Source organism: Fusarium keratoplasticum, chromosome 3 (assembly GCF_025433545.1).
Source record: "Fusarium keratoplasticum isolate Fu6.1 chromosome 3, whole genome shotgun sequence".
Classification (NCBI taxonomy): domain Eukaryota; kingdom Fungi; phylum Ascomycota; class Sordariomycetes; order Hypocreales; family Nectriaceae; genus Fusarium; species Fusarium keratoplasticum.
Window position 1 is genome coordinate 1641781 of NC_070531.1, and position 25746 is coordinate 1667526.

General features: G+C 54.5%; 8 protein-coding genes across 8 annotated transcripts; 5 read left to right on the forward strand and 3 right to left on the reverse strand.

Annotated features, from left to right (window-relative positions):
• Positions 1-748: 748 nt before the first annotated feature.
• NCS57_00389400 (PCI domain-containing protein) lies at positions 749-2329 on the forward strand (the record flags this gene model as incomplete). The annotated part of the gene is made up of 3 exons (XM_053053871.1): positions 749-1207; positions 1264-2072; positions 2131-2329. 3 exons carry the CDS (start codon positions 749-751, stop codon positions 2327-2329), a joined length of 1467 nt encoding a protein of 488 aa, XP_052916031.1.
• Positions 2330-2964: 635 nt separating this feature from the next.
• On the reverse strand, positions 2965-4457 carry NCS57_00389500 (Alanine transaminase; the record flags this gene model as incomplete). Its single annotated transcript, XM_053053872.1, has 2 exons — positions 2965-4016; positions 4067-4457. The coding sequence occupies 2 exons, from the start codon at positions 4455-4457 to the stop codon at positions 2965-2967; spliced, it is 1443 nt and encodes a 480-aa protein (XP_052916032.1).
• Positions 4458-7596: 3139 nt separating this feature from the next.
• NCS57_00389600 (uncharacterized protein) lies at positions 7597-7905 on the forward strand (the record flags this gene model as incomplete). The annotated part of the gene is made up of 3 exons (XM_053053873.1): positions 7597-7609; positions 7688-7804; positions 7862-7905. 3 exons carry the CDS (start codon positions 7597-7599, stop codon positions 7903-7905), a joined length of 174 nt encoding a protein of 57 aa, XP_052916033.1.
• A 5009-nt stretch (positions 7906-12914) lies between these two features.
• NCS57_00389700 (uncharacterized protein) lies at positions 12915-13653 on the forward strand (the record flags this gene model as incomplete). Its single annotated transcript, XM_053053874.1, has 2 exons — positions 12915-13329; positions 13385-13653. The coding sequence occupies 2 exons, from the start codon at positions 12915-12917 to the stop codon at positions 13651-13653; spliced, it is 684 nt and encodes a 227-aa protein (XP_052916034.1).
• Positions 13654-13968: 315 nt separating this feature from the next.
• NCS57_00389800 (Ribosome biogenesis protein ENP2) lies at positions 13969-15975 on the reverse strand (the record flags this gene model as incomplete). The annotated part of the gene is made up of 1 exon (XM_053053875.1): positions 13969-15975. The coding sequence occupies exon 1, from the start codon at positions 15916-15918 to the stop codon at positions 13969-13971; it is 1950 nt and encodes a 649-aa protein (XP_052916035.1). The 5' UTR covers positions 15919-15975.
• Positions 15976-16766: 791 nt separating this feature from the next.
• On the forward strand, positions 16767-21373 carry NCS57_00389900 (Mediator of RNA polymerase II transcription subunit 13; the record flags this gene model as incomplete). Its single annotated transcript, XM_053053876.1, has 2 exons — positions 16767-16805; positions 16859-21373. 2 exons carry the CDS (start codon positions 16767-16769, stop codon positions 21371-21373), a joined length of 4554 nt encoding a protein of 1517 aa, XP_052916036.1.
• Positions 21374-22159: 786 nt separating this feature from the next.
• NCS57_00390000 (uncharacterized protein) lies at positions 22160-23140 on the reverse strand (the record flags this gene model as incomplete). Its single annotated transcript, XM_053053877.1, has 1 exon — positions 22160-23140. One exon carries the CDS (start codon positions 23138-23140, stop codon positions 22160-22162), a length of 981 nt encoding a protein of 326 aa, XP_052916037.1.
• A 1195-nt stretch (positions 23141-24335) lies between these two features.
• NCS57_00390100 (uncharacterized protein) lies at positions 24336-25487 on the forward strand (the record flags this gene model as incomplete). The annotated part of the gene is made up of 1 exon (XM_053053878.1): positions 24336-25487. One exon carries the CDS (start codon positions 24336-24338, stop codon positions 25485-25487), a length of 1152 nt encoding a protein of 383 aa, XP_052916038.1.
• Positions 25488-25746: the final 259 nt, after the last annotated feature.

Sequence of the window (25746 nt, forward strand, 5' to 3'; positions counted from 1 at the left end):
ATGGGATGATGTGAGGCTCAAGCCGGACATGGTCGGCGTCGGGGTTGAAGAGAGTGCTATACGAGCTCTGATTGGCTGGATGAGTGAGCACCGGGACCGAACTGAGGCTAGATACCCGAACGGGGATTGGGTTTTGCGTATGGCCTTCGGTTGTCGTCGAACACTCGGCCGGGCATGGGTCGGAGGACGGAGAAAGGGATTTTGATGATGGAATAATCGTATTCATACCCGATGATGAATTTCTAGGATGTAGTTGTTGTAAGTCGGGTCTGGTGAGTGCCCGGGCGGTGGATTCTGCTGTGGCTGAGAAGCATCATAGCCGCAGTTTAATAATCAGTTTTAAGTAGAATAAATTGAGTTTTAATTATTATCTGAATTTATCTAGAATTTTAAACCTCGAATTGATGAATTTTGATGAGCTATAGGTCAAGTTGAGTATGAAGCTCTCAAGCTCCCATCCACTGCCGCAAACGGTACGTACCCCAGTCCCTCCCTCCAGTGCGTGTCCCGCTGGAGCCTTGCAGCAACGGCGCCCGGGCCACTCAGCTGTCGCCTTGCCGTTATGAGTGCTTGACCTCAACACCAAGCAAGCTCTCAAGCTTCTCTCGTCATCCATCATCGCAAACATCAACAGCCACCACCAGCACGTTCCCCCGTCAACCCCCAATCTCCCACTTTACGCACGCAATCGATACACATACCACCAGCTGATACTCTTCCCGATAAAACACTCCCGCCCGCCGCCATCATGGGCTCCGATCCCCAGTACGCGAAATGGCCACTGCTGCCTCTCTCGCAGCACGTCTTCACCCTCACAAATGCCTATGCCTCCAAGACCGCCCAACAAGCCGCTGTCAAGGCTCTGCAAGATGCCATCGCCCAGGACAAGATGGCTCCCTTCTACCGGTACCTCGCCCACCCCCTCGACGGCGTCCTCAACACCATCGGCGAGGGTGGCGCCTCTGCTCCCGGCAGGCCCCTCAGTCGAAAGTCGAGCCTTGTCGGCATGGTCGCCACCAAGCCTTCTGCCACCGTCATCAGCCTTCCTTGGGACGAGGGCTTGTATAACCAGCTGAAGGAGGACAATGACCGCGAGCTGCAGGAGTTCCAGAAGGAGGAGGATGAGGCTGTTGAGCAGGCTGGTGATACTGAGATCATGGCTGCCAAGGGCAAGCGCGCAGAGTTCTGGGCCCGGGTGGGCGACAAGGCACGTCTCTGGAACTCGAAGCAATGCTCCACGCATACCCGCTAACACTCCCCCAGGACAAGGCCATCGCCGCCTACGAGAGCGTCTTCGAGAAGACGGGCATCCTCGGCACCAAGATCGACCTCGTCCTCGCTATAATACGTATGGGCCTTTTCTATGGAGACAAGCCCCTCGTAAAGAAGCACGTCGAGCGCGCCAAGTCTCTGGTCGAAACGGGCGGTGACTGGGATCGCCGCAACCGCCTCAAGGCCTACGAGGGTCTTCACCTCCTCACCGTCCGATCCTACAACCTCGCCGCCCCTCTGCTGCTCGACTCTCTCTCCACCTTTACCAGCTACGAGCTCTGCACCTACTCCAACCTTGTCGTCTACTCGGTCCTCGCAGGCTCCGTCTCCCTCAAGCGTGTCGACTTCAAGTCCAAGGTCGTCGATGCCCCCGAGATCAAGGCCATCCTCGGAGATGGTGAGGACAAGCTGCTCGCCCTCAGCGGCGCCCTCAGCGCTGGACCTGGTGCCGATGACACTACTGGCGTCAAGGCCCCCAAGGCTGCCACCACCACCGCCGTCAACCTCACCACTCTGGGCACCAGCACCGACCAGCCCGAGGCCGAGTTGGCCATCGACTTTAGCCCTTTGGCCCTCCTTGTCAGCAGCCTCTACAACGGCAACTACAAGACCTTCTTCCGGTCTCTTGCCGAAGTTGAGGAGCAGTTCCTAAACCAGGACCGCTACCTCCACGAGCATAAGAGCTGGTTCATCCGTGAGATGCGCCTGCGCGCCTACCAGCAGCTGCTCCAGAGCTACCGCGTTGTTGGCCTTGAGAGCATGGCCAATGACTTTGGCGTGACTGTCGACTTCCTCGACCGGTAAAACTCCCTACTCCCCCGTAAAAATGTGAGAAGATATACTAACTTTGATATCCAGTGATCTGGCTCGCTTCATCGCCGCCGGCCGCATCCCCTGCACCATCGACCGTGTTACAGGCAAGGGTGTCATCGAGACGAACCGCCCCGACGACAAGAACAAGCAGTACCAGGACGTGGTCCGCCAGGGCGATCAGCTCATCACCAAGCTCCAAAAGTACGGCCAGGCCGTGCGGTTGAGGGGAAGCGAGAGAGCGTAGAGCTGAGGGAGGAGCCTCTGATATCATGCCAATTACGCAGGGTTGCTATGGGCGAGGATGGGAAAGGAGAGATTGCCCACGCCCACTACCTATTTGTTTGACTGTATGATATGGATTAGACAAGCCATTGCGGTAATAGATTGGCTGGTGTCCCGGTGATGAACAAAAAACATGGGCTGATACCCACGTCAAGGCGTGGTGGTGACAAAGATACTTATCTGATGAGCACATGTGTTGATGTAAAATAACTCAGTCAAGTCCATTATCACCAACATTGGGTGGCACGATAGGCGTCGACCAGCAAGGGGTCAGTGCATCGCGACAACCCTCAAGGGATGAACTTGGTATGGACGCTAGATTGAGCCTCTATTAATCCAGATCTATCTAGCCCGACGCTAAAATGTTTGCATTTGTTTCTCTTTTATTTGTGACCATAACCTTTGACTAACCCGTCTCTTTTTCATGACAAGCCTCCACACACCATGGGCCTCATGCCACGGACACCAGGGCCGAAGACTTCGGGCCCTGACCGCCGAGGCCCCTCTGGTAGCAACCCCGCCATGGTTCGCAGCAGCTGGAGTGAACCTCTTGGCAGGGGCTGAACCGGCGACGCGCAGCCAATGCTATCAATCGCTTCATCGGTACTTGTCGAGGAACTCCTGGTGGAACTTGACGATGCTGCCAACCCACTCGGTGCCGGGGGCCAGGAAGGTGGTTCGGAAGTGGAGGGTGCCCTCCTTCTGGCCGAAGCCGGCGCCGGGGACGACGCAGATACCGGTGGCCTCGAGGAGGCGCATGCAGTAGAACTCGTCGGGCTTCCGGCCCTCAGCGGCGGCGGCCTCGGCGGCCTTCTCGGGGAGGGTGATGGTGGGGAAGAGATACATGGAGCCCTGGGGAGCGGCGCACTCGACACCCTCCATCTCGGCAAAGGCCTTGTGCAGGGCGGTGGCACGCTCGCGGAGACCCTCGAAGATGCCGTTGTACTCCTTCTGGTAGAGCTCGTACGAGGGCTCGCCCTCCTTGGGGGGGTTGACCATGAGCTCGACGATGCACTGTCCGATGACGGGGGAGCAGAGCATGATGGAGATGAACTTGTAGATGTTGGCCTCGACCTCGGGGTCGAAGTTGACGAGCTCAAAGTAACCACCACGGTGACCGCACTCGCCGACCATGCCCTTGGAGATACTGTGGAGGGAGGCGAGCTCGAGGCCGTCGAACTTGCCGGGGTTCTCCTCCTGGAGACGTCGGAGGACGGCCTTGAAGCTGTGGAACTTGCCAACAAAGACGTTGGTCTGGTAGACCTCGTCGGCCATGACGACCAGGTTCTTCTCGTTGGCGAACTCGAGGACGGCGCGGATGTCCTCCTCGGGGAGAGAGGCACCGGTGGGGTTGCCGGGGTTGATGATGACGATGCATCGGACGTCGATGCCCTCCTCGACGGCCTTGTCGTACGAGGCACGGATGATCTCGAGGTCGGTTCCCCAGTTCTTGGACTCGTCAAGGAGGTAGGGGACAGCCTTGGCGTTGAGGAGAGCGAGGGTGGCAGTGTAGAGAGGGTACTGGGGGATGGGGATGAGGATGCCGGTGTTGGGGTTGGCGCAGATGGTGTGGAGGAGCGTGTTCACACCGGACGAGGCACCGGCGGAGAGGTAGATCTTGGAGGGGTCGGCAGGGAAGCCATCACGGCCTGGGAGGTGTTAGATGAGGTTTGATCTATCCTGTAAGGGGTGAACTCACGCTCAATGAACTTGGCGACGCTCTCGCGGATGGCGGGGACACCAGTGCTGGCGCTGTAGGCACCGACAGAGCCAACCTTGCTCAGGAGCCACTTGGCGCGCTCAATGACATCGGTCTTGTAGCCGAGGTGCTCGACGAGAGCCTCCTCGCTCTGGAGGAGCTGGGGGTTCTCGAGGATACTGGCGACCTGGCGGAAGAAGGTCAGGGGCTTCTGGTCGAGCTGCTGAGGGTTTCCGATGTTGGCCGAGATGACATGCTCAAAGGGGAGGTCGGCGGCGTCGCCAGCGGCGATCTTTGCTCGGTACTCCTCGGACTTGACAGCGAGCTCACCGCGGACGGCGTACTTGGCAGCAACAATGTGCTGGTTGATGTTGTCGACGGTCAATCTCATTTTTGCGGTGGTGGTTGAAAAGGAGAAAGACTGATGGTGGAGGATAGTGGGGGACAAGATAAGAGCAGAAGTTTTTGGCGGGGTAGATTTATGAGGAGTCGACGCGAGTAAGGGTCGTCGCGGGGTAGTAGTCGAGGTAGCACAACTAGCACGGGGACCGACTATATATAAGGCAAAAAAACATCGAACGAGTTAGCAACAGAATCACCCAATCTCGACAACGAGGGAATTGTTATTGTCAATGCTGAGGCCGCAAGCCTCGGGCCAAGGGGGATTAGACCAGACAAGGATGAGAGGATCGGTGTGAGTAAGAGAGACGTGCGCAGGCAGAGAGAGAGAGGGAGGAAGCATACACTGTAGCACTGCGGGGGAGGACGCTGCAAGTTCGTGTAAGAGGACACGAGGACCGGAGGATGAAGGAGAAGAAGTGTAAGAGGGAAGAGAAAGGAAAGGTCAACGGGAACGAGGGCGGAGCGGGATACAAATAGAGCGAGCAGCGGGCAATAACGCAGAAGCTAATGTCTAATGGAAATAGACAACAAGCTCCCGTCGTCAGAGGCAGCAGCAGTAGTTGCAGTAGTTGCAGCAGCAGTCGCATCGCAAAGCAAAGCAACAAAGCAAAGCAAGCATAGCAACGGCTAATTGCCCACCATCACCACTCTCCACCCGCAACCACATCACGTCCACGTCCACGTCTGGGGGTGGATGGGGACCCGGGTGGGCTGCGGTGGGTGGTCTTGAGACGGACGACGGAAATCAGCGCATTTTGTGGGTGGCCGGTCGGTCGCCTGACATGGACTAACATGGACGAGCGAGGCCATCCGCAACAGCCAGCCCTTTCCCGGCTCAAGGGGGACGAGCGCCGCATTGTCCATGACGAGGACGAACAATTCTACAGCGCTACTGTATCCCGCGCTGCCTCACTTCAGGTCCAGGGCCCCAGGGAGAGAGTGTGAGTTCAGGGCACCCCCCCTCTTCCCCTCCGTGGAGAGACTGCGTGGGTGTGGGCATGGGCATGGATGGATTGGGGGGAAGAGCATGGATGGGTAGGGATGGGCAAGGGACGGGGATTCAAGGTCCGGACCCGGATCCCCGGAAAAGAACCTGACGATGAGAGGATGTACGGTGCAGTAGCGATGGGTAAGGGTGAAACCGAGACAGGGCGAGCCGAAACGGCATGATCATGATGGTTGATGCTGATGATGACGACCTTTGACACCATCCAATTGACAAGAACAAGACAGATCCCGGTCCCCGGCCACCTCGTCCGAAGGGGGCTCGGGCTCGGAGGGTCCCGAAGCGATGCCGGGGTCTGCTCGGGGCTAGCCACCGCCTCACCCATCAGATGTTGCCGTGCTCGGGAGAAAGCGACTTGTAAAAGAAAAAAAGGCGGCTGAAGAAGAGAGGGGAAGGGGAGGTGGGAACAAGTGGGCAGCGCACGTTGTGCAGGCATGCAGTGCAGAGCACAGCACAGCGAAGCGCGAATGGCATGCCATGGCATTGCCAGGACGAGGAAAATAGCAGATCCAATCGAACGCCTTGCAAGATTCGCGGACCGCCTGAGCTAGATCGCGCATAGGCGCGGCCGATGCCTCGGTTTTGTGATTCTCTCCGACGTCTTCTCTCTCTCTGTGACTGTGTCTGCCATCTCTCTCTCACTAGAGCATCTCTTTCTGCCTCCCGCATTGTCGGGACCGGCCCGGCCATACAGACGGAGGCGCAGATGCAGGCGCATCGCCCGAATGGATGGTTGGTTGGTGTTTGTGCCGGTAATTCTTCTTCCCATCACCCACACACAGCAACGTATGTACAACAAGCTCTCTCGACAAACGTACCTGATGCGGCGGGGCTCCGCCAGTGGCTCATCCAACGCTGGCCGTTGCACGCGAACGTGTCGTCGCTGCTGATCCTCGACGACCTCAACGGCCGCTGCTGCTGCTGCCCTCGTACCGCCTGGCCGAGGGATGCCGATGTGCGACGCGCCAACATGTTGGTTATGTTACGTACTCTATGGTCCTTCGGGTTCGGAGATGGTGTGCCCGAGGCGGAAGCGTGGAGCTGATCGGTGGAGAGAGAAAGAAAAAAAAAAAAAGAGCTAGGTTCGTAGGAGGCAGTTAGTTGAAGCTGCCTGCTGTTGAGCTGGTTGAAGAAGAGGTTTGGTTCTGAGGCTCAAGAAGCTCTTGATAGCTCTGAGTCGAAACAAAAAATCTTCAACAGCTCCGATATAGGAACATGGGGGGTAGTGTAGTGACAAGGACAAGCGAAGCGAGAGACAGCTCTTCCCGCGGGAAATTAAAAAACGAGTCTGGGGAAAAAGGCCATGTCTCGTCTCGCCTCGTCCCGTCTCTCGCTCCGTGGGGGTTAGCCATACATACCTATGTGTTGAGACCTCTCAGTCACCGCAACTCGTAGATCCCGATGTCCGCCTGACGAAGGGCGGAAGCTTTGATAAGAATGATGGAAAACGACGGAGCTCGGCGCGAAGCGAGGCGAAATGGGTTAAAAGAGGGGAAGATGGATGAGATGAGATGGGGATGGAGGGTTTGAGAACGTGTTGCAGCTCTTCCGGCCAGTGGTAGATCGCGGCAAGGAGCTACAAGTACATAGTGTCACACGGGCGCTCTTTTCGTCCCAGGTGATCAAGCACAGTACAGTAGCTTTGCTACCTCCCTAGGTAGTTGTGATGGTCTTCTGTATTATATCGCTTCGCGCGGACAACTGCCCGATATCCCTTCCCATCCAGTGAGTGTGATACAGCATTGCGCAAGGCAGTAGGGCCGGAAGTGCCGGCCCCAGGCCCTTCTGGACTCGGGACTTGTGCTGCACCCTTATCTTTATTCTCTGACATTATTTGCTCCTATCGTGCAGCTCTGCAGGTTGTGATAATTGCTTTGTGTCTGATGTGCTGACTCTGAGCCTTCTCATTGGCCAATGGCCCAGCTCAAGTTGCAGCACTAGGCCCCTCGGTGAAGCTCACTCACCGAGTTGCTCCTCGCAGGTGAGGAGGGGTTCAAGCCGGCACTACGTTGTCCCGCCTCCCGACAACCTCCGCCCTCCGGAAATTTCCCATCCAGCATCACCGGCGCCCATCCCACCAGACAAGCCATCCAATCCGAGTCTCCCCTACGCCTCGTTCACCATGGCAAAGAAGGGTAAGGAAGCTTTCCCTGGCGCATTGGTCGCCCAAGTCTTCTGATTCCAACATCAACTAACTCGATTCCCTCTGGCAGCCAAGGCTCGTTTGGTGCATGTGCGCCTCATCTCCATGGCCATGACGGGCTTCTTCTACACCTTCAAGCGCCCCAGGACCGCCCCCATGATGAGCATGTTGAAGTATGATCCTATCGGTATGTCCCACTGCAATTGATCTCTCTGCTGCCTCCTGTGCTGACATGGAGACCCAGTCCGCAAGAAGGTCTTGTTCCTCGAGACGAAGAAGAGGAAATGATATCCATTTTGATCCTGCTCCATGATACCCACGATTCGTCGGATCCGCCTCGAGAGAACCGATCTGCCTAGACCAGCCAGAGAAGGAGAGAGATGGGGAAAAGAAGGAAACGCCTTTCCGCCCATCGCGGCCAACACCATTTGTAACACTATACGACAGAGCATTGTTGGAGTTTGGGCCCTTGGATCACCTCGCCTCACGAGATGCGACTGTACATGTACATCATAAACCACAATTTCACGTTACGCCATGACTGCAATCGATGACATGTCTCTGAAGCACAGAATTTGGGTCCTGAGGTGTCGTGCAGTTTGTATGACGGCTAAAGCTATCACCACACGACTGGCTTTTGATAAGTAAGTACACTTAGTTGTCCACATCTTCAGTCTCAGTTGTCTCCGCCTCGAGATCGCCAAAATACTCGGTGTCAGTCTTCTTCGTCCCACCGTCATATTTTTGAATCTCATCACCATAACAATGATCCACCTGAACCGTTGCCTGTCGCCCCGATGATGAAGTGGGGACGTCGCCGGCCTCCCTGGGTAATCGATGTGTAGACATGTTGAAGATCAAGTTGTATCGGCTTGGCGTTTTTGGAGGCAGGGGCTCCAGTAGTGGTTGTTCCACCCTTCATGCCCGATGCCTTTCAATTGTTGCCACTGCGCCGTCTCCTTTCATACTCATGCCACGAAGTGAAGGGTGCGCTAGGTGAGACTCTCTGGGAGTTTGCAGGCTTCGTCACGCCAGCGTAGTTTCGTAGAGCCGAACGCGGACGTGGAGCACTGGCATCACGTCGTCGTGATTTCTCTTCAGCAACTGATATTGGCCTTCCTGTTGACACCGAGTCTCTTTCGGGACTGCTCACAACGACCTTTCGATCGCGTGGGTTCGGAGTTGGAGTGTAAGGAGGTTGAGAGTCTGGGCCACCGACATCGTGGTCTGCGCCGCCGATGAGTGTGCGACTGGACTGCGATGTCCCATCGGGACCCGCCATCTGGTTGAGGGTAGTGTTGACACTTTGCTGTACCGGCACTTGTCCATTGACGCCATCGACTTGGATTCTGAGAGCCGCGATCACTTCATCCTGGCTCTTGCGGAGTGCATCGGTCTTTTCGACCGCGTCTTGCAAAGCGACGACCAAGGACTCTCGCAAGCCTTGGACCTCCCCCGCTCTCTTCGCGAACTCTTCGAGCTGCACGCTGAGATCCTCAAGGGAAACAACTTCTTGTTCAAACTCTTGCTCGAGAGTGTCATTGATTGCACCTTGCTGAGCATGCAGGGACTGAAACTCAGGCAGAATGCTGGGATGTATTTAGTATATGCGGATGCAGCCAACTGCCAGAGAACCACGTACCTTGCAAGGATGGTATCCTTGAACTTGTCGCCCGCCGTCGTCAGATCAGACGCCTTGATTCGATTCTCTGACGGGGACGCCGAGATTGCATCGAACCTGCTAGGATGTTAGCAAAGTCAGCAAGCGGTTGGTACAACGTACTTGGAAAGGAACAATTGCTGTTGGTCCTGAAGCAGCTTCATCAGTTGGTCGATGTTGGCATTCTCTTGGATGCTGGATCGAAGTGTGGCCGAAGACTGCTTCTCTCGAGTGAGCTCGGCTCCTTGGTTCGTCAGATCCGCCTCTAGCTGCTGAATATGTTCGTCTTCTAATGGAATGGTAAGCCATGGTCAAAGAGAAGGGAAAACATGGGCGCATACTTCTCTCGCCATCCCGTTGAAGCTCTTCGCAGACCGTTCGGTAGCCTTCCCGCAACTCGGCCTGCTTGTTGCGGTTTGCCTCCAGTGCCATGATAACTTCGCTTGCGCTGGATGCTCGGACATTCTTCTCTTGCTGGATTGTGTTGGTGGCTGAATCGCAGTAGGCGAGAGATCTGTGGTAGAGATCTTGTTGTTCGTCAATCGCTTCGTTGAGCTTCGCCTTGTACTCACGCAGCTTGGCTGGCATGTTTTCTGTGAGCTTTTGCGACTTGCCAAGCTTGCTGCGAAGAGACGCGATGTCGGCGAGAAGGGTGTCCTTTTCCCGCAGAGCGGAGAGTGTCTTCTCTTTCCACTCGTTGCATTGAGCCATACACTCACGAGCGACTGTATCTTTCTCAGCCAACTGTTCTTCTTGCTCGGTCAACTGTGCATGTCGCTCGGCCAACAGCTTATTCTTCTTGCCCAATTCTCGATAGGCAATCTCCAGAGTCCCCTCGTTGCGACGGAGCTCGCCTTGTAGCTTCTCGATCTCTTCGCCAGCGAGGTCACGCTCAACCTTGCCCAGGGCATGGAATCGGTTGACTGCGTCCACAACACCTTGCATGATCTCCATTCTGATATTTGTGTCGAACTCAGAAGGACGCTGCTGGCGGATCTCGGGGCAATTCTGAACAGGTGGTATGGGGACGTTGGTGGACTGCGATTGAAGCCGCTCTCGAACTCTGGGATCCTCTTCGGGAAAAGTGGATGCGAGAGACAGAGTTGGAAGGGGGCCGCTGGAGTCGTGATCCGTGGTAGAAGGGCTTTCCTCGTGATGATAGCTCTGGGGTTGTTCGGGAGCGCTGTCTTGGGGACACGAATGAAGGCGGCGTTGAAAGCTCTCGTGATGTGAAACAGGAGGACTCTGATGAGCGGTAAAGTTCTGGCTCTGGGGGCGCAGAGCTGTGGCTGATGGGTGCGTTTCAAGAATAGGGGTTTCTACAAGCCCGGGTTGAGGTCTCTCACAAAGAGCTGGAGGCTGACATCCGGCGGGGATTTGGGTAGCAGGCTCTGGATGTGGTGGGATATGCCGAGGGACGAAAGAAGGAGGCCGACGTGACCAAAAGGCGACGTTGCTGCCACGAGGCGGAGGGGCTGCGAAGGCGAATGCCCCCTGAAGAGGGGCTTCAAGGCTGAATTCCTCCTGGGGAGGCTCGTCGTTAGGTGTAGTGAGCCATGAACCTCGGGCAGGTGCGGCGGTTGACGGTTCCTGTGAGTTTGGCTCTGGAGGGGGAGAGTCAAACATGTTGACCTCGTCTGGGTGGATAAAGGAGACCTCCCTGCTCCCTCTGGACCGGGAGCCCGGCGAAGATGACATGTCGAGGGGGGAAAGATGATCTAGGCCTTTGGTTCTGTTCTGGAGAGTGTCGCTGGAATAGACTCAGAAGTGTAGAAGAAGGTACGGAAGATGGTGATGGCAAGAGGAGGCTTTGGCGGATAGTTTCCTATGCCCGTAGGAGAGGGGAAGAGAGGGATGGACGGGGGAGAAAGAAGATGACGGGTGAAAGAAGAGAGGGATGGTGGAGGAGAGAGAAGATGATGGGAGAAGAGACGAGGGGAGGCGAAGATAGACGTCTGCCCTCGACGCGGTGGTCACCTTCCGTGTCAGTTGAAGGAGAGGCGTATAAGGAAGGATACTCACTGATTACTTGCCCTGCGCTATACGATTTCGTAGTTGATTTTTGTTTAAGGAAGGGGCGGCGGTTTGGGCTCGAGGGGGAACAGGCCTGAGCCTCCAGATTTCTTGACTGACAACTGCCGTCAAGTGTCGTGTTTGGAAGGCACTCTGCCCAACACCAGGCGATGTTCGGACATGTGAAAAGCACCGTAGAGGACGTGAATGGTAAATAGGGAGGAGCTATGCTGTGTATCGACGTGTGTTTCGCAACAGCTGTGGCCTGTTTCGAGCATCTCGATGACATGTGAAGTCCTGGGAGCGGCATCAAGGCAAGTGCTCCTTTGCGAATCGACCGATTCGCGGTACAAGGGACATCTTCGAGCTGAGAATGGACGACAGACACGGCCAAGACAAAGAAGGAGGCAGCGGGAGAAGATTTTGTTGAATCTTCAACGGGGTAGGGGCCTTCCAGCTTGGAAGGTATGATGGATAGAGTCGAGGAGGAGGAGGAGGACTGAGGTGTTGGCACCGACCTCGCAGTGTCTGGACTGGTTTGGTGCGCAGGGATTGAGACTAGATGACTACGTGATGGAACTGGTTCTATTGTCTATTGATAGTAAGTACATAGATGGCTATTGACGGATGGGGAGACAAATCGATCCTTGTTCTGCTACTACGATGAATAGGTAGTTGTAAAATATATATATCTGAGGAACGGATTGTCTCTATCTAAATCTACCAAGGCAAAGAATAGTGTTAAATTGACCGCTGCACCAAAAAACAGGTGCCCCACCAATAGTTAGGTACAGTGGCTCAATCCTTCCTTTTCAACAAATTCAACGCGGTGATAGAGACTCGGAAATCAAGTGTCAATGCCAATGATAGTCCTGTTCGCGGTGTCCACCAACATCGTCACGTTGGGCAGAATGCCCGAAGAACCCTCTATCTCAGCGCCTACTAGGCATGCCTGACTCAATGCCATGTCACATCGCACTGCCTGGTTCATCGTACAGTACGGAAAAGGCCAAAAAGAGCGGCTATCATGGAGTTGGCAGCCTTTGAAACGCCCATGCCAATGACGACAGACAGGATGCACGAGAAACACCAAGACATGGATCTAAATATGGCTCATGGCGCTTCGCTTGACAGAGTCGAAACGCACAGGCCACCGCTACTTTTGCTCCCCTGACGCATCCCAGCCGCCGTCCTTGGACCCAGCATGAAAGAGTGAAACGCACTTCCAACACCAACGACGATCCCGCTGGTGATGCAACTCTCTGCCCAGGGCTGCAGCCTGGGAATGACCAATCCAGCGGCCCATCACAAAGGAAAACTCTAGAGCCGACAATGTCCCTGCATCAGTCACCCTCTGGCGCGTGACGACCAACAGGCGTCTCCGTCGTGAGAACGCCCTTGCGGCATCTCATTGGACGGACCCCTGACATAGGCGTTGCCGCTCGGCGCTTCGAGGTCGGCACTCACCAATCACAAGCGAACCCCCCGTCGGCTGTTGCTATTTCGCAGTTCCAAGTCCTGCACTCGAGTCTCGGCCTTGTCATAGGGATCCAATGATAACTCGTCGTCATGAATCGGAAAGTTGGGAGCGACGTTGGCTGTGTCATGGGCTGGGCCACTACGCATGTGGGGAGCAGGGAAGCAGATATGCGTGCGAGATGGATGTAAATACAAGTGGCTGTCCCAGCACGGGGCTTCGTGCACGAGAAAAAGTCCATTCCATCCATCCCACTTACATGGTCTTGCAGCTGGCTTCGACTCTTCAGGTTCTGTGAACCGTCATTTCAGTACCCTTCAACAGCCCAGCTCCAGCCATTGGCACCCAAGCCAGCGACTTCTGCTCCAAGACAACATGTCGACCACAACTGATCCCTTCCCTCTGGCCTCAGAGAAGCCGTATGGCGACGACAGTGCCCCGGATGTCGATGCTGGTACTGAAGCAGGTGCTTCCGGCGATAGTTCTAGCAATTCCGTCTCCATTTCTCAGGGTGGCATGATCGCCATCATCGTCGTGGTTGTCTTTGTCAGTCTCATTGGAAGTAAGTGGTTCCTGTCGTGCACAGTTTCGATTTACATGTGCTGACTCTCTGTCAGTTTCAACAGCCGTCCTCTTCTTCGTCGCCAAGAAGCGTGAATGGAAGGTCAAGGAGACAATCAGGAGATCAGCCCGCAAGGTCGTTGCCGCCATTACACCAAGAAGGTCCGAGTTTCCATCTTCAGTCAAGGATTCACACTCGCTCCGGAATCGCACACGAATCGATGACGATGTCCCCCCAACACCTGGAATTCGGCCCGAGGATCTCGAGAAGGGGCTGGCCAAAGCAGAGGCAAAGCGGAAGGAGAAGGGCTGGGGACGCAAGTGAGGACGAGGAAGAGGAAGGATGTTGTTGCAAGACTGTTACAGTTGGCAACTGCGGTGGTACAAGGTACAAGGTGCGAAGGAAGTTGGGTCACTCGTTGGGCAGCACGGGCAGGGAGAGCTGATGGGAGAGTTGATGGGAGGAGGAACAAGAGTTGCGGTCTCAGGCGTTCTACGGCGGACAGGATCCGGGTATCATCATGTATAACTAGTAACCTCCACGCATGGGCTGTCTGATCTTTGTCTCCGGGAAGCGAGCAATAACGCCTTTGCTTTTTTTGATAATGAAATTCCAAGCGCCTGTTTTCCCCACTGCATCTTACATCCGTCTGAACGTGTTGGCACTGGCGCTTCGCCGAGCACCAGATCGCTTCTCCCTGGGTGGGGGTGCGGCTTCCTCCTCCTCTCGCTGCTTCTGCTTCTTCTTTGACTCAGGAACAAATGACACTTGCCGCTCGCCGACCACCTCTCCTCGGGCCTTGTTGATCCGACCCGACTTCTGCTGTCTCGAGCCAAGTGCGGTGTCCTTGACTGTTCGGCCCTGGTTGCTGGTAGACGACACCCGCATTACCACGTCGTCCTTTGACTTCTTTGGTGCCCTGATTTCATCCTCTCCCATATCGTCGTCACTAGACTCCTCATCAGAGTCCTTGCCTTGATACCGAGTCGGGGCCTTGGGATCGACTGGCTGATCCACCACGGTGCTGGGGTTGAGAGCTCGGAATTCTCCGCTAGTCTCGTCAATGGCAAAGGCTTCATCCTCGAACAGCTTGCTGAATCGGGAATCGCCAAGAATACCAGCCTTGGTGTCGACCTCGTCTCTGTTCTCCTGCTTCTTGAGAAGCTTGTCCACCAGCCTCTGGTTGACCTTGACCTTCTTGGTGCCCCTGATTCTGCTGGCACGTTCCTTCTCGACCTTCTCCTTGATACGCTTTGTCCTCTCCTCTTCCCAGACGTAGGGGTTGGCGATCAACCTAGCTTGCTCGTACAGCTTAGATGCCACAAAGTATCCATGCATGTATGGCCGGAGCAGGTTGGTCTTTCCAATAAGATGAGCCAAGCTCAGCTGCTTGAGCTCGGGCAGCGTCAAGAACTTGTAGTTGTCGTAGGTTTCCGTGTGCACCTCTTCTGCCATCTCCTCGACCATGTTGTCCAGGAAAGAGCACCATTTAGGCGCAGGGCCAAGCTGAGGAACGAAGAATGCATGCTGTTGTTTGCCTTCGTTGGCAGTCAGAAGCATACCGGTGTCCTTGCACCAGGCGACATCATTGATGTCCACAAGAGGCTCCACGGATGTCCAGGGGTCTCCCGTCGTCTCATCCCAGACCTTGATGATACGCTTATCGGCAGACAGAATCTTCTTTTCTTGCGAAGCGGTAGTCATGTGAATGAGTTTTTGAACAGGGAAGCCATATCCTTGATCCTTCTTCATAAGGGGTACTGGCCGTCGTAGGTCGAAAATTTGCATCATGCCACTAGACGAGCCGGTGATAATGGATAGGCCTGAAGGGCTAAAGTCGAGTGCGGTGACCTCGCCTTCATGGCCTCCGAGTAGGGCAACTCTGGACTTGGAACGTGGATCCCAGAATTCGACAGTTCCTATTGAGGTTCCAAAGGCCATCAGGTTATGGGTATTTTCTGCGATTGCTGCAGTGTTGACACTGCCAACCCCAATACCTCCCTGCAAACCACCACCCGTCATCTCATCATCACCACCAACCTCGATTTGGTATGATTTCATGAAACGTCCCAGTTCGAGGTTCATTCGGAAAACCTCGCCCTTGCCATCGGCATCTAGGCCAACGGCCGGAACAAGAGCTTCAGTGCAGTGCCTATCGTAGACAAGATCGCGACCATATCTAGGAAGACGGACTTCAGTGTGACAGCCCATAGGGGTATGAAATTCGAGACGGCGATCGGTCTGAAGGTGAAGAGATTTGGAGTAGTCGGACGAGAGGAGGACGAAAGAGTGGTTGAGAGAGTTGGTGTGGCGAGCGAAGGACAGCGACAGCTGAGGTAGGTTGTGAACGTGAATCTGCGGCTTGTATGTGCCAGTGCTCATGATCCAATCGCCATCCTCGCTAACTCGGATACAGTTGCTTGCCTCCTCGAACTCAAAGTCCTGCAGGAGCTCGACACGGTTCTGGTACTCGGCATCGTTCTTCAAACTTCGCTTTCTGCGCCGGGCAAGCCAGTCTGGAAGGGGGCGAGCTGTAGAGGCCCCCGAGATTGTGTAGACGGGAACGGTTCCCGGATTGGAGAGCTTCATGGCCGCGAATCGCAAAACGAGTCGTGTACAAAAAGCTTGGTGTTGTAGGTAACAGGCAAGTTTTGCGATTCGCGACGGGAGCGCAGGGTCTCGGAAAAAAATCAAGGTGAAGAAAAACTGCGCCCCACATTCGAGGTGAGCTCGGTGGCTTCGGTGAAGATGTCCCCGCTCCTATCCGTGGTCGGCCACTCGAGCTCCGCATATCCCGGCCCTTCGGGATTGGTCCCTACGCCCCTGTAAGGTCAACCGCCCGAGCGCTGACGTCCCCTAAGATCCAATCCCCGACCCCCTAAAACATCCCTGGCCAGTCCCCTAGCTAAGGTTGAGCCCGGCTGGTCGTTCCGCAAAGTCCCCATCCCAGCTGAGGCTCACTGGCCCTGGCCCTCCGCGCGACGGGCAGCCTCCACCGAATTTCCATCTCCGCCATCCTGCGCCTGCGACATCATCAACATCGAGCTGACCGACAAGGCCACATCATCATCAAATCCATTCTCATGCCGATACTACTTCGACCAGCTCTCAAGGCATAGCCTCTCTCTTCACCAGTATCGGATCCAAAATAGCCACGACGATCGAGCGACTGTAGCTCTCCGTGGCGCCATCCCCGAGCTGCTCGGCCCTACACTCTCGCTCGTTGAGATGGAGTCCGGGGAGTCGGCTGCTCCAACAACCATCCTTTTCACAACGATATTCAGAGGATCTCTACGTTAGCCCGTCGGTCGCAATCGTGTAACAAGACCGTGCTCGAGCCTCGAGACGAAACTACTTGCGCCTCGTCGCGGTACGCTGTCGTACCTTGAGCCGCAATTCACGGCTTGCGACTTCGGGGCGGCGAGCAAGTTGCCGAGATGGAGACCGGCGAATATGAAACGAATACCCTGTCGATTGTAGGTTCTGGACGTCCCGGAGCTTATAACTTGCTAACTCGGACCTCTGGTAGAATAATATCGCGTCCATTGCCTTTCGCATCTACGAGCCGTCCCCCGACCAATCCCAGAGCTTCCAATCTTCCGCTCTTGAGATCGAGAGCATCCTTCGTGACCAAGGACGACTCGTCTCGTACGATACCAATCGACTGGGAATATGGGTTTTTCAAATCGTGAGCAAAGATGGCGCAACCGATGCCGTCAGCCCTGTCCCAGGCGCCACCCTCGAAGTTTGCGGATACACACTTGGAATGGTGGAGGAGGGCACACTCGAGCCTATGGCCCTGCAAAAGAGCCGCATCCCGGGAAACACTACGCAAAATGCGGCGGCGAACCCCCCCTCGGCCAACCCTACTACGGACTCGTCTCAACGGAACTCGATGCTCTCGCCGACGCAAGCCATGGGCGGAAACTTGCAAGAAGGGGATTCGCAGTTATCAGCTCAACCCACTGAAACCAAGGCGGCGCAGCCTGTGCCAAAGACTATTTACGAGAATTTCATCGTTGCAATTCTTTTTTCAGTATCATTCGCGTTCTGCAGCCGATCGATGGCTGTTCCGCTCAACTATCGAACTGTCTTGATCCCTCCGTCGCTAGGCGACGCGAGTGAGCAAGAAAGGGGCTCTCTGCCAAGCGATCCAGTTATTGGGACATTCAAGACTTATCTCACAACTACTGGCTCTCTTATCATCAGCCTGTACTTTTCATACTGCAGAAGCATGGCATCAGTGGAAGACGCCGTTTCGACGGATCCGATTTCACCGAGCAGCCCGATCCTTGCTGCCCCCTATGGAGTTCTGGCGACGAAACAGAGTTCAAGCAACGGCGATCACGTCTCAGCGGCTGATCATAGCTTATCTCAAACACCAAATACACAAGTATTAGCCGTTAGGACAGTTGCAGATGCCCAAGACTCCCTTTGGAAGCACTCATGTCTCAGAGCCCTCCAGCACTGTGGACTTAACCCTTCCAACTTCAAAGCAGGCTCCTGGATTAATCTACTGGTTTCGAAGCCAGCTTCTCCAGAGGCGGAAAATGACCCAAAGCGGACACGCGCGACAGTGCCTTGGCCAGGGGCTCTTTGCTTCCGCAAAAAGCCACTGGAGGTTTCGACCACTTGCCGGATAGGAGATACGATGCTGAGCGGGCATGAGGAATGTCATGACCCCTTGGGGAACGCCCGAGGATGGTTCAACTCGACGTCAGAAAGGGAAGAGAAGGTCTCGAAACGAAAGGCAGAGCGAGTGCTTGCAATCCCAAGGGAAGTCAATAGTGGCGATGCCCAACCCCAAAGAATCAACGGGCAATCTCCCTTGACACTCCGACGACCCAGCACAGCGGCTGCTGGGGTCATGTATCCCACACCTCCTGATGCGATTCAACAGCATCTCGGCGTGACGCCTTCAATAGACGGGACAATATCAAGTCCTGGCAATCCACCTCCAACTGCTGCTGCTGTTGACATCGATACCGCAATGCCAACAGTGACGCCGATGGCTGACGCCGATAACGACGGGTGGGATGGGAATCACGAGGCGAAGAGGGATCGAAGTGACAGCAATCTCCTGGGCGAGTCTGAGAATATCTTGAGCGATATGGGCGAAGATGTCTTTGGCGACCACAACATTACAGAGGACGATTTCGACTTTTTCGACCAGCCTGACGGCAACGACTTGGACATCACAATGGGAGACTTGCAGCCAAATCCTATCCCACCGCCACCTCAAACTTTGCCCCCTGTGGTGGTCAAGCAGCCGGAGCCTCAAAAAGCCATTGAGGATACTGGACCCAAACCGAAACCCGGGGTTGACGACTCTGTCTTTGCCAAGCCCGAACTGAAACATGCTCGAAGCTCACTAAACGATGATCATCGTGCTAAACCTGAGCGACCCAACTCTACCAAACGAGGATCAAGCCCTTTCGACCCAGCAACAGTGTTCAAGCGCGTCCGGGCGTCGTTAAGCAGCCCTGTGCAAGATTCTCGCAATCCTTCCCCAATCGCTCGCCGGAAGAGCAGCATCTTTGAAAAGGTTGAGTTTGATCCGAAGCTCCCTTTGATTAATAAAAAATACGAGCAAGGTGGTGCCTTTGACTTTTCAAGGGATCAGGAGGCAGAGAGGTTGAAGCGCGACTCCAACACTCTTTCGGATGCCGAGTACCTGGAACGACATGGGAAGCTGAAGCCGAGTATGAGGAAGCTGTCACTTCCTGCCAGCACTTTCATCAAGGGTTTTACAGGGATGGAAGTCTCCAACAACACGAGTCCTACGAGGATAAATGGGAACATGTCGGGCTCCGAAGGCAGTGATCTCGAGTCTGATCAAGAGGATTCGAGCTCCATGTCAGGGGGTCCTACTTCACCAATCAAGTCAAGTGTGAAGCGGGCGGTTGTGGACGACGATGTCCTATCTCAGGCTACATCGACGAAGGAGGCGGAGCCGAGCGAAGAGACAGCCGAGGAGCAACTCGCGATAGAGCTGCCGAGGCTCTCGAAACCGGAATCCCCTGAGTTGTTGCTCTCTCGATTCTTTTCAGAGCCAGAGCCCCTCAATGTTGATGTCGGACTCTCAAACCAGGACTTTGTTGAGATTGCACAAATCATTACGGAGCAGGCGGCCACCGGGCGCTTAGAGATTGGTATTGACCACAAAGTCGACGCAACGACTGGATTGGCGACAATAAGGGGTCAGGAAGTCAATGTTGCTCGCACTTCCCTGCAACTTCTCCACAGTGTCGTTCCCTCCAGCCTAGGAAGCGCATCGCCAGTTCGGTTGAAGGGACTCCTCGACATCCCAGACCTTCCACTTGTAGGACAGCCAAATCGTCTCCAGCCTAGGCCAGCTCCAGGCAGAGACCCCAATTCGGAACAAATGCGGCCCAACAACTTGTACCAGATTCCCGTACCCCATTTGGAGGTTCGTAGGGCAGAGACGAAGCTATCCGTGCTTCCCTCGTCAGTCTCGTTCTGGGAAAGTCTTGGACTGGCACCCTCGTGGGGCACCAAAGACATCGCCTCGCTCTGCATCTTTCCGGGCTGGAAGGGCATGGCGGATCATGTGGGAACATTCCTCGACCGTCTGAAGAGCGTGTACGAATCTCTAAAGCTGGGAACCTTCAACAAGCTAGTGCTGTCTGGGGAGATGAAAGATGGTGTCCTGCCGTACGAGGTTGATAGGATCTCGACCTCTCCGGATGCCACTATCACAGGCCATGGTTCTGCCCTTGTTGAAAGCATGGAGGTGCTTCGAGGTTCCTTGTCAGAGTGGAAGTCCAAGCAAAAGAACCTGGTGATTTACTTTGTCTACTCACCCGACAACCCGGCCTCTATCATCGAAGCATGCACGGCCTTCTACCGCTGCTTTGATGAGTATAGCGATTTGCTAGCAACTCGTCGAGAGACTCCACAGAATGAGTTGGTGTTACAACTTGTGTCCTCGGACTTGATATCATCCACGACTTGTCTTGTCGTGCCCAGTCCCACAGAGATGATCAAACTCTGTATGGAAACGTACGATCGGTGTACTTTGTTCCTGGACCCTGAGTTTGGTGGCCCTACACCCGCTCCAGCGATCATGCTTGAGCAGCCTCTGCCTCGCATCATCGATTTCAAGCTTGGAAGCACACCCTCTCAGTCTCTCATGCATGAGAACTCGTGTCTCCATGTTGGATATGCTGAAAGCCTGGATGGGCGGTGGATTACAGCAGCATGGACCGACAACCGTGGACAACAGCAGGCGACTGCTTCCTACTCCGTCACCAGGACAAGGACTCCTGACCGATCCACAGCTCAACAGAAAGCGGCCATCTTAGTTGAGATCTGGGCAACAACACTGGCCATGATGTCGATCTGGAAGGTCCACTGGCGAGTGATTGTGACCAAGTCAGGACCCATGGATCAGAGAGAAGTTGAGTGGTGGCAAACAGCCTCCAAGCTGGATGATAAGGCCTCCTTCACCATGGTGTTGATGACGGTCGACACCAACCCTTCTCTTCAACTTATACCACCAACAGTCAAGATTCCTCACACAGCAACTTCAGCATTCTACTCGACACCCGTGTCGACACCACAAGCCAGTATCGTCTCGCCGGAGCAAACCACGACACCAGCAACTCCAATGCGTGATAATAATCCCCCAGGTGCTACGCCCGGTGCTGAGAGTGCCGGTGAGGTAGATGGCGACTCGTTCCTCATCGATGCCACAGATCAGACTTGGGGTGCTGTAGTCGGACACAGACTGGGCAACTCTACCACTCTACTCGAGGTTCGACCAGCACTGGTGAGCGGCTACCTAATCAAACGAACTGGAACGAGGATCGAAGACCCGCCGGTAGTGATGGAGGTCAACCTCGTGCATACCGAAGCCACCCCACGGGCGTACGAACCCCTACTTAGAGAGATGCTGTGCTACTTCAGGGGCCTGGGGACGTTGGCCAGGGCGCGAGGCGTTGTGGACCGTGAGATGGATGTGAGACCCTGGCACATTGCGGCGGCCGAGAAAGGCGTGCGAGCGCTGCATCTATTATTATGATTCAATACAGATACAGTACAAGTACAGGCATTGGGAGGCGTCACTCGATCGATAGTAGGCGGGTGGGGGGGTGTTTTGCTGGTGTATGGCGTTTCTAGCAAGTAGTTCTGGTGCATACAATTGGATAGGTAACTCATTATCATGCAAATAAACCTCGAATATGTCATTTTCACTTGGGTTTCTTGTCTGGCAGGTCTCATATTTCGATAGAAATGCATTGGAGAAAGGAAATATCGTGCTCTCATTATCGACTGTCGTGGCCCCAACTATATCCGACATTAACCACCTAAATGAAATCGTATCATGATAACAAAAACATGATCTGTCGTTCAGGGAATAAATCAGAAGGAAAAGCCTTGCCCAAAAGGGGAAAAAAAACCCAGAAGTATCTCGCAACACTGTTGATCAATTTGCCCAGTACCTGTCCACAATCTACCGCAGGATAAACAAGAAAGAAACTAAGATATTTCCTAACCGTTCATCCACTTGCCACTCATTCAATCCAAAAGGATTTGGATCATATAGCTTTAGTCACTGGAGACAACGATATCTTGAGCGGCATGGTCAGTAGATGGTCATGAAAGAAGAGGGTAGTGGGACGGGGAAGAATGCTGCACACCTTCAATGGGGAGACCAGCTCTTCGTCTCTCAGACACTCCGATATACCCACAAGGTCTCCTCGGTATCGAATGTCAAATTGTCTCCAGAAAGCTGGTATACCGATCGTCCGAGAAACGCTGCTCCTCAGATCAATTGGTGTGAAACGTATCTAGAAAGGGCTCGGCATCAAAATCCGAGCCCGTCAAAAACAGAGGTAGAACCCTCCGCTTCGTCCGGCCACAGCTTTTGGCCAATGATAAGATCGACATTGGCCGGGCAGTGTTGGCCCTTTGGGAAGATGTAAATGTTCTCGTTCCTTTGAGGGAAACCGAGGAAGCCCTCGGCCTTGATGAGAGTGTTGATCCAATGAGTAGGAGTTACAAGGCCATATTGGGTCGAGCCCTGGTGGCTGTATTCAGGGGCCATGGGATTAAAGCTATGCCAGCCAGCCTTCTTCGCAGCGCTGGCCATGAGGTAGCTGTGCTGGCTGCTGTAGTCAAGGACGGCGTTGAGAGATGTCCAGCCCTTGTTCGGTCCCCAAATCTTGACGGTCTGCGGTTGGGCCGGTGCGGGCGGACTTGCCATGGCTGGCGCCTGAACAGAGTAAGGGCCCACGGCATGCTGGCCTTGGGCAGTCCAAACCTCAGCTAATGGAGTGTTGGTGTAGGCGAACCCATTAGCAGTCTCGGGGTTGGTGTCGAAGGTGCCTTGGGTGGGATGATATGGCTGATAGCCATAGCCCTCTAGGTCGTCGGGATACATGCTGGCGGGAGGTACAAGTGCAGGGCTGGGTGCATTATATCCATCAAAATCCTGAAGCAGGAGTGACGGGTCGAGGGCGTTGGGATCGTAAGTTAGGGGAGGGAGCGGCTGATCCCCTACTGCGAGAGACTGGGCGGCTCCGATGAAAGGGGTTTCAAACAGGTCGGGAGACAGGGGATTGGTGGCTTTGATAGCAGAGGATGAGGATATGGCGAGGTCCTGTGAACCCTCTTCTGGCTGACTGGTCGAGACGTGAGAGGACGCAGAGCGCCCTCCTTTGGGTTTCTTAATGGGCTTGAAGTCTTTGTCCAGTAATTTACTGAGCTCGTTACGAATAAGTTGGCCGGCTGGCCTGAGTCGTTTGTCTTTGACTGGGCGGGGGTTTCTTCGGCGGCTTCTGATCATCGGATCCGTGAGGGTTGTAAAGGTGAGGCGGGCTTGCAAGGACTCGAGTACATTCTGCACTCCCCCCCAAAAGAACAGTTCAGAAAGGAGCGTCCTTGCCAGAAGACTCTATGCGGGCGACTGGTCCCGATCTTTAAACACGGGCAGGGCGGATATGCAAAGATGGGGGGAGTAAGAACGACAGTACTAGTAGTAATTGGGCGGAGCGACAGCGAGCCTCACTGTTTATCACCCCCTCTCCGCCAGACTTGGAGCCTCATTATCTACCCAGGTAGATAGGTTGGGTCCGCATGTAATTACAAAGGCAAGAGGGAGCCGCAAGGCAGCCCGGGAGGGTCAGCAACACTCTCTGGACCGGGTTTGCGGACTCTTTTTTGGGGCGGCTTCAGCATATAATACCATATCCAACCACATTTTACACGGGCTACAGGGCACTGGGAACGCACGTGTTGTGCTTTGCTGCTCTTCCAGCTTGTCAAAAAGCAAAGTTCCAAGCTCTCGAGAGCCGAGTTCTGCAGGCTGGCACCTCGGAATCACAGTGACAGGTCAAGAATCGGCCAAGACAGCGTATGTGATAGGCTCATGGCCCCCCCACAAACCGTTTGTAAATTCCATCCTGGCTGTCTTGGAGACGGTCTCATGACGACGGGTTGCATATGGGGAGGCCTCTAAGAATTGCACATTCAGATAATGCCATGTCACCTCGGGTCAGAATCACAATGGCGAAGGAGGTCGGCCAAAGGGAGATGGATGACGTGGCCCGGTTAAGAATGAACCTGATTACCGCTCTGGAAAAAACAAGAGAGTCTGGTGATAATCTTGGTCATTCGCAGCCCGGTTGGTTCGAAAGTGAGGCAAGTGTGAATAGAAAGTGGCGCGCTGCATGAGACCCCCTGAAGCACCGTCCGAACACGTCAATAGTGATAACATAAATTCAGCCCCGAATTCCCCCTTTGCGCTTTGCTCATAGCCAGTCAATGTTCAAAAGGGGTCAACACCCGGCCGCAAACCCACCCCTGGCATCACCTTCCAGCCTCAATGGGCCTCATGGATTTCGAATCCCTCCAAGCAACGTGTCGCTCCCCGCTGCCTGCCTTCTGACTAGTGTACGGACTCTGGTACGTCTCAATTCCTCCCCGAGACTGAAGAAACGAAAGAGTTCGGTTGAATAACACCCGAGGCAGATTCACTCGCAATGCCATGCCTCGCAAGGAAAATCATTGTCACGGACCTGTCCATCCTATCCAATTCGGCCAGTCCTTGCAAGGGGCAGAGGGATATCTCCTTCAACAAGTCCACCTCAGTCCATACCACAGCCTTATTCTGGAATCAGTTCGAAGGGGGTTACATCTCGATCACGATTGTAGAAAAGGCCTTGGGATCTCGGGTTCCTCGCGGAGCGTCTGGCATCTATCCCACAGCCAAAATTACCTGGCGCTTGGCTACCTTGGATCAAGGAGCCAAGACGAGTCACTTAAGAGTCGTATCCGAACTGGATCACGATGTCGTCTTTGGGCGCGGGGCGGGCTGCAGCAGTTGGAAGCATCTCCCAGTCAATCAGCAGCAACTTTGCAACACTTCTAACCAGCAACTTTACAACTCTTCTAACCAGCCATATGCCTTCCAGCAAGGATCGCGTGAGGTCGCTTCTGTCGTCGAGCATCTGGTAAAGCTGGAAGATCCAGAGCTCGACAAGAAGTTGGCAGACAGTTCCTTTGTCAGATCCTTTGCATCGAGTTGTGGTATCGGGCTCGAGGGAGAACTGTCTGTCAAGGCCTGCGCTAATCGAATCCGTCAGCGTATTAAAGTCCTTAAGCATGGCCGTCCGCCAGAGAGCGTCAATCCTCCCCTTCTCGCCAGGACTGGGACTCTCGACGCAATATTGCGTTCCGAGACTGAGAGTTCAGTCAGCTCTGGGTTTGACGAGGACGACCTGGCGTACCTGGGGTCCGAGACCTCGAGCGAGATGACGTGGGAAAGGAACTTTCACCAGCCGCCCTCTTTCCTGTGCGACACCAATCAGTCCTCCGCCGAGGATATTCACAACACCCCAATGCAAGTTGCTCCAGTCATACGAGGTTCCTCGCCAGAAGACTCTATTCGCAGCTGGCAACTCGTTGAAAATGCGTCTCAGCAAGGGTTGACAGAAGAGGATGGCCCTTCGCAGACCTACCGAACAGGGACGGAAGAGCAGTTAGAGATTCCATCTGATCAAGGCCAGATGTCCGACTTTGAAATGCATCCCGGCCACAAGGTATGGGAGTGGGACAAGGACATACAGCGATGGAAGCGGCGGGGACGGAGCGGACAGGAAGAAACGGACTGGTTCCCGGAGTCTTTTGCATAACCCTCTCTTTTTTAAGTCTTCATTATGTTATTGTCGTTACCCAAACAAAAAAGGCCGAGTTTCGAGGTTGATTAATTACTGTCGTTGAGTTGCTCTGTTGCCAACTCCAATTTCCTACCAAGACTGATATCGTAACGCTGGAATTATAGATATAACAGGCGCATTTACTTCAACTCAAACTAATTCATTTTATTTCATTTCATCTCATCTTGACAAAAGCATTTTAATATTAGTATTACTCAAGACGGATGGTTGCCGC